The 11,900-nt window shown below is 45.8% G+C and overlaps 1 protein-coding gene across 1 annotated transcript in view; it reads right to left on the bottom strand.

Annotated features, from left to right (window-relative positions):
• Positions 1–3,787, bottom strand: part of LOC148116519 (von Willebrand factor C and EGF domain-containing protein-like) — a 38,280-nt gene extending 34,493 nt beyond the window's left edge. Inside the window, exon 1 of the mRNA XM_087883474.1 lies at positions 2,830–3,787. Within this exon, the coding sequence (XP_087739600.1) occupies positions 2,830–2,956 (127 nt within the window). The 5' untranslated portion in view covers positions 2,957–3,787. The remainder of the gene's footprint in view (positions 1–2,829) is intronic.
• Between the last annotated feature and the right edge of the window lie 8,113 nt (positions 3,788–11,900).

Below are 11,900 nucleotides of genomic sequence, written 5' to 3'. Positions count from 1 at the left end.
ACTACAGTAAACGAAATCCCATTTTGAAAAAAATGAGAGCAACTCTCAAAACAAACTGCTTATTTATTTTATTTCTTCTGCCTCCGAGAGCCTCCCACCAGCCAGTACGCTCCCACAGAGAGGGGCTCCTCGGGGTGCTATCGGTCAAACAATGTTGATTGGCGGCCCCCAGGGGGAGAGCTTTCTCTGTAGGAGCACCTGCCCTCTGGAACGAGCTCCCCCCGGAGATACGGAGGATCCCGGATTTACGTACTTTCCTCCAGGCCCTCAAGACTTTTTTATTTCAACAAGCCAGGCTGGCCTAACTTCTCCAATTGCTTAATTTTAATTTTAATTTTAAAAGGGGTATTTTAATTGTTGGGCCAAAATTGTTTAATATGTTTTTAAACTGTTCTTAATTTTTTGTACTCTATGTGTTTACCTTTGGCTGTTCACCGCCCTGAGTCCTTCGGGAGAAGGGCGGTATATAAATTTAAATAAATAAATAAATAAATAAATAAATAAATAAAATTTTATTTTATTGTCATATTTATATGCCGCCCTTCTCCCGAAGGACTCGGGGCAGCTCACAAAATAAGCAATCCAACAATAAATAGAATTAAAATGGTACAATCCAATTTAAAACCCCAAATCCCCAGATTAAAATACACGGCAGATCAGGGAATTTGCTGAAAAAGCCATGTCTTTAGGTCGGCGAGGAAGGTGCGGAGGTTGGGGGCTGTCCGGAGCCCAGTGGGTAAACCATTCCAGAGGGTCAGTGCGGCCACAGAGAACGCCCTCATCCTAGGGGCCACCAGCCGACACTGTCTGGCCGAAGGGACCCGGAGGAGGGCAGTCCTATGTGAGCGCACTGGGCGGTGGGAGGCCGGTAGGAGGTGGTCCTGCAAGTACCCCAGGCCCATGCCATGAAGGGCTTTATAGGTGAGCACCAGCACCTTGAAGCAGATCCAGAGGACCACTTATGGGGCAGGTAGAATTTTGAGTAGAGATTACTAACTTCTGTTTATCTGCTAAAAGGTTCACATTAAAAAACATCATTTATTTAAAAAAATCAAGCACATAGAGTGAAAAATATGTATTGCAAAATTATGCTTCAGGGAAAATTATGTAAGAAACAAGGTCAGATAAATTTGTATTAAAATGTTTCTTGAAAATGATTATCAATGTAATATGAACCAAGGGTGATTGCATACAACACTCTACATGACAAAATATACTGTTTAAAACTGCTGCAAGTTATTTTACAGATCTTTTAAAGCACATTTAAAAAAGATGAAATGTGTCTGCCTGCCTGCCTATTTAGAAAAATGAATCTCTGCCCCAGAAAGCTGATCTGTTGAGCTCCACATACTGAGGTACTGAGATAACTTAATCCAACAGACTGAGGGCCGTGTTTCAATAGCCTCTTTTTTATTTATTTATATTCAAATGTGTATACAGCCCTTCTCCCTGAGGACTCAGGGCGGTGTACAGCCAAGTAAAAACACAAACTACAAACATTAAAATACAATTAAAAAGATATATATAAATTTGGCCCCATAGTTAAAAACAATAACAAACCAATTAAAAACATTTTAAAAAGTGTTTGGCCAGCCCGGCTTGCTGGAAAAAGAAGGTTTTAAGGGCGCGGCGGAAGGCACCGAGGTCTTGGATTCTCCTTATCTCTGGGGGCAGCTGATTCCAGAGGGTAGGTGCCCCCACAGAGAAGGCCCTCCCCCTGGGGGTCACCAGCCTACATTGTTTGGCTGATGGCACCCCAAGGAGGCCCTCTTTGTGGGAGCGCACAGGTCGATGGGAGGCAGTCGGAAGCAGCAGGCGGTCTCAAAGATAACTAGGTCCTATGCCATGGAGCGCTTTAAAGGTGATAACCAAAACCTTGAAGCGCACCCGGAAGACCACTGGGAGCCAGTGCAGCTCACGCAGGACAGATGTTGTATGGGAGCTCCCGTAACTACCCGCGCGGCTGCATTCTGGACCAATTGGAGCATCCGGGTGCCCTTCAAGGGGAGCCCCATGTAGAGAGCGTTGCAGTAGTCCAGGCGAGAGGTGATGAGGGCGTGAGTGACTGTGCACAGGGAATCCCGATCAAGAAAGGGCCGCAACTGGTGGATCAGGCGGACCTGACAAAAAGTCCTCCTGGCAACAGCCGTCAGATGTTCCTCCAAGGACAGCTGCGTATCCAGAGGATTCCCAGATTGCGAGCCCTCTCCGAGGGGGCCAAAGACTCGCCCCCAATAGTCAGTGATGGAGTCAACTGACTATATCGGGATGCCGGGAACCACAGCCACTCAGTCTTGGAAGGGTTGGGCTTGAGCCTGTTTCTCCCCATCTTTGAATTGATCTTGATTTTTTAAGTTCGGCAAGAACCAGTAGGCATAACTACGGCCATTGGGGATCTCAGTAACGAAATGAGAGGGATTTTGATTGATAGTTGTCATAGTTCTGTTCCATAGGAACAATACATTTGGCAAAAGCACTATCGTTGGTGAAACATGACAGGACATTTACCAACATAGATGAGATGAGCAAGAAAGTGGAAACAGCATGCTAGCTGAGATTTCTAGAGGAACAAATGTAGTCACCATCCTTGGCAGTTTACAGCAGCAAGCCGGTCTCTGCTGGGCTGAATCACTTTGGCTTACTAAACAGATGTGGACTAGATTTACACATTTTCCAACATCTCCTTGTTCTCCCACTGCTCACATACATATTCCCATAGTCTCAGGACTTTTCTAGTTAATCAGTTTTTATCACAATAAACAAATAATTGATGCAATGCAAAGGATCAAGAAGGCTTTCTTGTAGGATGAAATATATCACAGTCCTTACCTTCACAAGACAATCTGTCCACACTAAGTCGGTAGCCTGGATGACAGCTGCACGTAAAACTCCCCAGTGTATTGTGACAGGAGTGCTGGCAGGCTCGCTTCTCACTGGGTCGGCGGCATTCATTCATATCTGCACCAGACAGACAGGGCGCTAGAGGCTTACAGCACAAGCTTGTAGCTGTGTAGATTTTGTTGCTTAGCCATAAATGGCCAGAAAGTATAGTATATACATACAAACTATGCAACAGATAGCATATACATAAGGAATAACTGTGGCTCTCTTTTAATTTTCTTAATTCTTCCTTAGGAATGGGAAGATAATCTTCTGTGAATTTACAATAAATTGTATCATTTGCTTAAATCACTGTAGAGGCAGAACAAAAAAAGTTCAATAAATGTTGAGGGAGGGGAGGAGAGAGAAAAGGTCTGTGGTGATATCAAAGGAGAGAGTGTGGACTGAAGACATGCATTTGTGCAAATGCTTGGAAAGAAAAGGAAAAGATCAGGGATAAGAGGGGGGGAGCAAATTCTAAAAGGAAAAGGCAGCCATTGGAAAGCTGGCCCACAAAGAACCAAACTGCTCCTGCATTAACCTTAGCCCAGCAGTAAGGCAGCCCTATGGGACATACCCACCCTGCCTGTGTCTGCAGTTTTCCCCTCCCAAGACTCCATTTCCAAGGAAAGGAGAGTGCTGGGGCAGCACTGGATTTCCTCCCCCACCTTGGCTCCTCTCAGCCTCAACTTTGCTCCTGAAAGCCTGCCCACTTCTCTGGTTGAGCTCTGCAAGAGCTTGGTTCTGGGAGAGACCCTTGGAGAGCTGAAGGGGGGCTGAGGGCAAGGGGTGAGGTGAAGCTGATCACTTCCCTTTTGCTTTCTCTCCCAAAACCTCTCCTCAGGCATGGCCACTTCTGCAGCAGGAGATGTGCCCCTCGTGACTCCTGCCCCATGCTGGCCTTCCGAAGGGTACTGTAGCAGCAACTACTGGTATCCACATTTTTTTTGCTGTTATTTCGTCATGACCCACGTGGCCCAGTATGGTGTTGCAGAAATGTTACCATAGCTGCGGAGGAGAGGACTATGTGCAGGAAAATCTACCCCCCCCCCACTCACCTGCTGATCGTTCTTTCAAAGAGGAGCCTTGCACAAATGGACAGCCAAAAACGCTCCCTCCATGTCTTGCAATCCTGTGCAGGGAAGGGAGAGGTTTCTCCCGCAGCTGCGGCAGAGCATTGCACACAAAGACATTTGCAGCTACAGTAACATTTTTGAAATGTTAACTTTTAACACCATACTGGGCCACGTGGGTCAGGATGAAATAACGGTTAAAAAATTGTGGATAGCTGCTGCTACACTACCCATTCAAACGGAGCTTTTGGTGGCTGTTTGACAGGCTCTCCATTTGAGAGGCTGCATTTGCTGCCTCCAAAAGCTCCAAAAGCTCAGTTTGAGAGGACGCACGGAGGCCGAAGGGTGGGGGCCAGCGGGTGGGTGAGGATACATTCAATGTATAAGGCGCCCCCAAATTTTCACTCTCTTTTAGGGGGGAAAAAGATGTGCCTTATACTCTGAAAAATACGGTATATACTCTAGGTGTACTACATTGCAAATAAAAGTCAGACACAGTAGAAATTGCAGCATGACATTGATAAATATTTTTATAAGCCTATCTGAGTGACCTTATTATTTAGTATTTGTTTGTTTATTATTTTATCAAGGTTCTATACTGGCCGGGTCACCTAAGTCTCTATGTATCTCTTCCTACTAGGTCAGAATGCTAGCTGTACTATTTCAGAGATACGATCAGTGAACAGAAACAAGTTCTTGACTGATTATTTCCCTTGTCATCACTCAGGGCCAATTCAGCTTGCTATTAAGATTTTCTTATAAGGACACCTTAAAGAAAATGTCATAGAGGTTCTCATTCATCCAGTGTCATGCTTATCCCAAAAAGTGCTTTTTTCAAGCAGCAACTGGAGTTTTTTGAACATCTTCAAGAAAAATCAAGAAAGTCCAGTTGCTGTTTAAGCAGTTCATATGCATGAGGGGACATCTCATAGCTCTGACACTGAATGCAGTTTATGTATCTTGCAGCACCACAATATCGAACAAGAAAATTTTATGTGACACTGTCAGGTATTATACAAAGAACAAAGAACTCAAAGAAACTGTCAGATAATAATCTAAAATAGTGCCACTGAACTACACTGTCTATACTGAAAGGATGGTTTTGTGTTTATACTTTCCCTCCATTTTGTCTAAATAACTGAAGGGGAAGTGGCTTAGCCACTGTATAAATATGACCCTCTTTACTCACACACACAGGAGAAAAGGAGAGAGAGAGAGAAGAAGGCATTATGCTCTAGGCACATTTACCTAAGAAATAAATAAAGACCAAGAGACAATGTTCTGTGATTTAAAATGTAAATAGTTTATTGATTTTAAATAAACAAAGTTTTTCTTGATAAAAGAAATCTGGCTTAATTGTAGCTGCTGGGACATTCCAAGATCTTATTGACCTCTACCACTTAAACTAAAAACTTTTATAACAGAAACTAATCAGCCCCTTTTTAAATGTGCAGTTTTAGGAGCCCAAATAGTGTTGTCACTCCGATTTGCAGTAGCAAACCACACTGCAGCCTCCTGGAGTCTCAGTCAGAACAGGCTCTTCCCCCAAACTAAAGCAGTGATGATAACATACCTACATGGACCTCATTTTTTAAACGAAAGAAAATAACTCCTTCAAATGATTCAGTTCCAATTTGTTCTCCAGAAAGCTATAGCTGCCACAGAGCTTTTAGGCTAGGATAAACCACTTGTTTGAGAAGAAAGGTATCTGCTGGATTCTCAACAAAAGCAGAATCAGACTTGTATGCTCTGAGGAATGCCCCCCATTCCTGGAGGTGGTCCACCGGCCTAGCCAAGAAGTATCTTAATGACGGCTCTTGGGATCCCGAGAGGTGGCATAAGGGTCTTGGAGTTTTTAAAAGGAGTTCCTTACACTCTTTTTTAATTAGGTTTTTAAGGGGATTAGGGAGAGGGAGGGGTTATGATACCCGGCGGGTGGCTGCCCCCCCGGGTTGTTGGCAGTCCAGGTCAGGGGAGGGTCACGGTGAGGTTGGAGCGGGGTTGGGGTCCCCTGGGACTCCGAGGGAGGGGGGAGGGGCACGGATCCCTGTTGCGATGAGGAATGGCCGTGGATGGAGGAACTGAGGGCCGTATCGGAGGTTGGGAGCGCCCCCCACTATTGTTGAGTGGTGGCCCACTCCAGCCCTCCTGGTTCTGCCTGCCTTCCTGGAGGTTTGAGAGATAGGGCCTCTGGGCTCAAGCTGGTTTACTTTAACACCAGGTCCGTGGTTAACAAAGCTCCCCTCATCAGTGAGCTGATTGAGGAGGAAAATGCGGACTTGGCTTGCATTACAGAGACCTGTCTGGGCTCGGAGGGAGGTGTCCCCCTGACTGAACTTTGCCCACCAGGTTTTCGGGTGCTACACCAGCCAAGAACCCAGGGGAGGGGTGGGGGGTGGGAATTGTTATTAGGGAGGCCCACAATCCACGGGAGGTCACTGCTCCCCAGATGGATGGGTGTGAGTCCCTACTCATGAGATGGGGTCCTCGAGGGCAGTGGGTCCTGTTGATTACGTACCTATCTCCCAGCTGCATATCAACGGCCCTGCACGGGCTGCTGGATGCCCTATCGGGGCTGGTGGTTGAGTTTCCCAGACTCATTATTCGGGGGGACTTTAACCTGCCTTCCCTGGGTGGGTTGTCGGGGGTGGCCCAGGAGTTCATGGCTTCCATGGGAGACATGGACCTGACTCAGGTAATTCAGGGCCTGACTCATGTGAGGGGACACACGCCTGATCTCATTTTTATCTCGGAGCAGTGGAGTAGTGAGTTCGGTGGGGTATACCAATTATGTACCCCCTGTCATGGGCCAATCATTATCTCCTTCGGCTGGACTTCCATTATGCTGCCCCCCACTGCTGGGAGGTGGGACCACCCACCTGGTTACGCCCCAGGCGCCTGATGGACCCTGAGTGGTTCCAGACGGAGCTTGGGACTATACCTGTCTCTCTTTCCCACACTCTGGTCGAGACTCTGGTGGATGCTTGGGAAAAGATGGCCGCCGGGGCTCTCGACCAGGTCGTGCCTTTGCAGCCTCTGACCCGACGCAGATCCCGGTTGGCCCCTTGGTTTACTGAGGAGCTCCGGGAGATGAAGCAGTGGAGGAGAGGCCTAGAGAGCTGTTGGAGATCCAGCTGTTCCAAGTCTGACCGAGCACAGTTAAGATCCTTTACACAATCTTATCTAGTGGAGATGGAGGCAGCAAAGCATCTTTACTTCTCTGCCCTCATCACGTCCGCAGATAATCGCCTGGCCACCCTGTTTAGGGTGTCCCGCTCCCTTTTTAATCAGGGAGCGGGGGATTACCCTATGTGGTGGTGGGCCAAGGAATATAGCCAACTTCTGCTGGACAAGATCGCTCAGATTCCGCACGGGCTGGACTCTGACTGGGCAGGGTCGGTTGAGGGGGTGACAACGGGTCTGGTTATCTGGGACAAGTTCGATCCTGTTACTCCCGAGGAAGTGGACAGGATCATGGGGAAGCTGAGTACCACCATGTGTTTGTTGGACCCATGTCCCTCCTGGCTTGTTTATTTGGCTCGGGAGGTTACACGTGACTGGATCCAGGCAGTGATTACTGCTTCCTTGGGTGAGGGGAACTTCCCTGCTGCCTTGAAGGAGGGGTGGTGAGACCCCTCCTCAAGAAACCTGCCTTGGATCCAGCTATCTTGAACAACTTTCATCCTGTCTCCAGCCTTCGCTTTATTGCAAAGGTTATTGAGAGCGTGGTGGCACATCAGCTCCCGTTGGCCCTGGAGGAAGCAGTATACCTGGACCCATACCAGTCGGGTTTCAGGCCTGGGTACAGCACGGAAACAGCATTGGTCGCACTGGTTGACAATCTTTGGAGGGCTCGGGACAGGGGACATTCCTCTGTCCTGATCCTGTTAGATCTCTCGGCGGCTTTTGATACCATCGACCATGGTATCCTACTGCGATGTCTCAAGGGGTTAGGGGTGGGAGGCACTGTTTTATGGTGGTTCTCATCCTACCTCACAGATCGTTTGCAAGTGGTGTTGGCGGGGGGACAGAGGTCGGCCCCGAGGCCCCTTACATGTGGGGTGCCCCAGGGGTCGGTCCTCTCTCCCCTTTTGTTCAACATCTATATGAAGCCGCTGGGGGAGATCATCCATGGTTTTGGAGTGGGATATCATCAGTATGCTGATGATACCCAACTTTTTCTATCCACCCCGAATCAGCCCAGCGATGCCCTCGACGTGATGTCCCGGTGCCTGGAAGCGGTGCAGCTCGGGATGGGGAGGAACAGGCTTCGGCTCAACCCTGCCAAGATGGAGTGGCTGTGGGTACCGGCATCTCGGTTCCATGGGGATGCTCCACCACTGGTTATAGGGGGTGAGGTGTTGCCCCCTGTTGACAGGGCATGTAACTTAGGCGTCCTCCTGGATTCACAGTTGTCTCTGGAAGATCATGTTACGACCTTGACAAGGGGGGCATTTACCCAGATTCATCTGGTGCGCCAGTTGCGCCCCTACCTGGACCGAGATGCCCTATGCAGGCTCACTCATGCGCTGGTCACCTCCCGGATTGACTACTGCAACACTCTCTACATGGGGCTGCCCCCTGAAGACCACTCAGAGGCTTCCACTGGTGCAGAATGCGGCCGCACGGGTAGTGACAGGAGTGTCCCGACGCTCTAATGTTACACCACTCCTGCGTGACCTGCATTGATTACCAGTTGCCCTCCATGTGAGATTCAAGGTGCTGGTGATTACCTATAAAGCGCTACATGACTTAGGAACGGGTTATTTGGCGGACCTTCTGTGACCAGCAACAGCTCCCCATTGCCCGGTGTGTTCCCACAGAGAGGGCCCACTCGGGGTGCCGTCGGCCAGACAGTGTCGGCTGGCGACCCCTAGGGAGTGGGCCTTTTTTGTGGGCGCACCTACCCTCTGGAATCAGTTCTCCCTGGAGCTCCGAATGACCCCCGACCTTTGCTCTTTCCGCTGCGAACTAAAAATGGGGCTATTTTGCCTGGCCGGCCTGGACTGATGGGGGTTTTTAAAATGGATTTTAATTGATTTTAGGGATTTTAAGTGTAACTTTTAACCTGGAGTTTTTGTTTTATTTTGTGAGCCGCCCCGAGTCCTCTCGGAGAAAGGGCAGCATCTAAGTCTAAATAAATAAATAAATAAATAAATAAATAAATAAATAAATAAATAAATAAATAAATAAATAAATAAATAAATAAATAAATAAATAAATAAATAAATAAATAAATAAATAAATAAATAAATAAATAAATAAATAATCACGCACCCACACATGAATGTCAGTTGCCATGAAGGTGGAATCCAGGATGGCAGGAACATTGATAGCTGCCAATACTGTTTTGGCAGTGCTGCTGGCAAGGTTTTTGTTAGGCACTCATCAATATCTGGGATCAAGATGATTAACATCATTGGCCCATGACAATCTATCCTACCAACGTTCCGTCTGCAATTTTTTTTTTAAACTTCATCCAGACCTCCCTTCTTGCAATTCCAGTCTGACCCACCTTGACAACTGTGCCGGTCAGTGGCAAGTTGCATCCCTGGGCCACATTCACACACAAAGCCCCTCACAGGAAGCACTCAGGCACTCATCAATATCTGCAGAAAAAATATTGTGGATCAGCAAATATGAAGACAGGAGAAGAGATCAGCTGCACCAAAAGGCAAAAATGGAGGGCTAAATTATCATAGTTGAAGAATAAGACATCTCTTAGGTAATATGACAGCAATGCATTTAAAGACATTCCCCCCATTCCTTCCCCGGTATATTCCCCGGAGTTTTCCAGAATCAGTGGAAAACCTATTACGCATTCATATGGGACAGAACCAACAATTTAGAGCTGGCAGGATACCATTTGGTGTAAACTAAACTTCTGTGCCATGTAGAAAAAGAGAATACTAGTTCTGCTGATTAGACATAGAGCTAGAGGGTTGTGTTTGTTTGGTTTTTTTTTTTTTTTGCAAAGAATGTCAAACCATTATTTTAAAAGACAGATTTAATGCTCTTTGAAAAAGTGTTAAAGTCAGGCATACAAGTCACCTATGTAGTGATTGGCCAGTGCTGTAGCCTGTGGAAATCAGGCATCCAGTCTCTCCGATAGCACAAGTCAAAGTGCCCAAGGAGGACACTACTGAGTGATCAGAAGGTGGGCTAGATATAACAGGGTAGTGGGTGGGATGGAGAACTTGAAAAAATATTTCAGAAGAAGGCAGCGCGAATCACTTTCCTTCTGTGATGTCTGTGATGTCAGCAGTTGAGCTTGACTTGAAGAAGAGATCCCTTTTACTTTTTGATTTCATTTTGAATTATTTTAGAACACTGAACCTATTACCATGTTTCCCCGAAAACAAGACCCTGTCTTATATATTTTGAACCCTGAAATAAACGCTTGGCCTTATTGGCATGCGCTCAAAAGCCCAATTGGGATTATTATCAGGGGATGTCTTATTTTGGGGAAAACAGGGTACCACACATTTTCCCCTTAACATAACCTCAATATTATTATTTTGTCAGTGCAGGTTTAGCATTGTTGCTGATGTATTTGTGTGTCTGGGTACAGAGAAAGTATTTCCATGAAAACATGCCACTCAACAAATGCCAAGTCCATTATCTTTCCCTCAAGTCACAAATCTTATGTTCAGAAATATATTTCAGGATACTGAAATGCTGGACCAGCCAACATGTATTACAATTATTGATCCAGCTTTTAATGAAGGTGCAGGCAATCTTTTGTATGAGGGTGATCCCTTTTCCTCTCCTCTCCTCACCCCTCCTTTCCTCTCCACCCCCACACGTTAGGGAGTGCTCTGAAATATGTAAGACTCATATGACATATGCAGGGATGGGTTCTACTTACCTTTATTACTGGTTTGCATCGTGTATGCGCGTACGCGCTTCTGCGCATGTGCAGATCACCTATGATGACATCCAGGTCAGTGGGCGGAGCCTCCTGCCAGTTTTACTACCGCTTCTTGCGAACCGGTCCGAACCAGGGGCAACCCACCACTGGACATATGATGTTAAGAGAATGGTTAGAACTGAAAATTTTGGACTTTCTGGTGACTTGTTTCTCATTTGGGGGCAAAAAAGTGAATGATTTCACTTTTCATGATTTCAGTTATAATGAGTTTAGTTTTTTAGTCTTTAAATTCAATTTAAATGCACTGATGTTATCTGTACATTTTATGTATTTTACTTTTCTAAACACATAAACAGAAAGGCAAGATATAAACTTAAAACTTATAACAACTTTTATTATAATAAGATATAATCATAATATTAACCAATAAAATAAAGTACGTCCACAATTATTAATCATTTAACTAAGATTTATGATGATTATAGCTTAACAGTATCTGGACAAGCACAAGATTTTCCCTCCTGTCTAAAGTGTCCAAGAGGCCATATGAGCCATATATACTGAGGTGTAGAAGAAGTACAGGATCCTTGGTAATCCTATATCATGGCAAGCTAGATAAATGTGCCTACACATATAGAGCAGAACTTTTTCCCAGTCATTTTGTACTACAGATGATCTCATCCTATCTCAGAAAACTGTTCCTCATTTCCCAGTTTTTCAGTTCTGTCATCTTTGACTTTGCCTAATATGCTTCTCCCTTTAGTGTTGGAGCACCCACGACTTCTGGAGGCAGGTGGTTTCACTGATTAATTGTTCAGATTGAAGGAACAACAATAAAAAAGGTCAATAGTAACCGTTTTTGTTCTGCAAAGTCAATAAAATAACCTATAAAGATAAATTGGTTCCAAACATTTAGGGCGTGTCTTGAGATATTAAGAGAAAAGCTGCCACATTTATTACAGAAAAATATACTTTTCCTAATATCATTTCTCCAGGTAATCTTCTGAGAGAGATTACATAAACAAAAGTAAAAGATATTTCTTTCTGATGAGGTGTAAGAATTTACGTACATAAAC

Source organism: Pantherophis guttatus, chromosome 1, assembly GCF_059756535.1.
Source record: "Pantherophis guttatus breed Tessera chromosome 1, ASM5975653v1, whole genome shotgun sequence".
Lineage (NCBI taxonomy): Eukaryota > Metazoa > Chordata > Lepidosauria > Squamata > Colubridae > Pantherophis > Pantherophis guttatus.
Note: the sequence above shows the minus strand (reverse complement) of the source record. Positions and strands in the feature narration are given on the sequence as shown.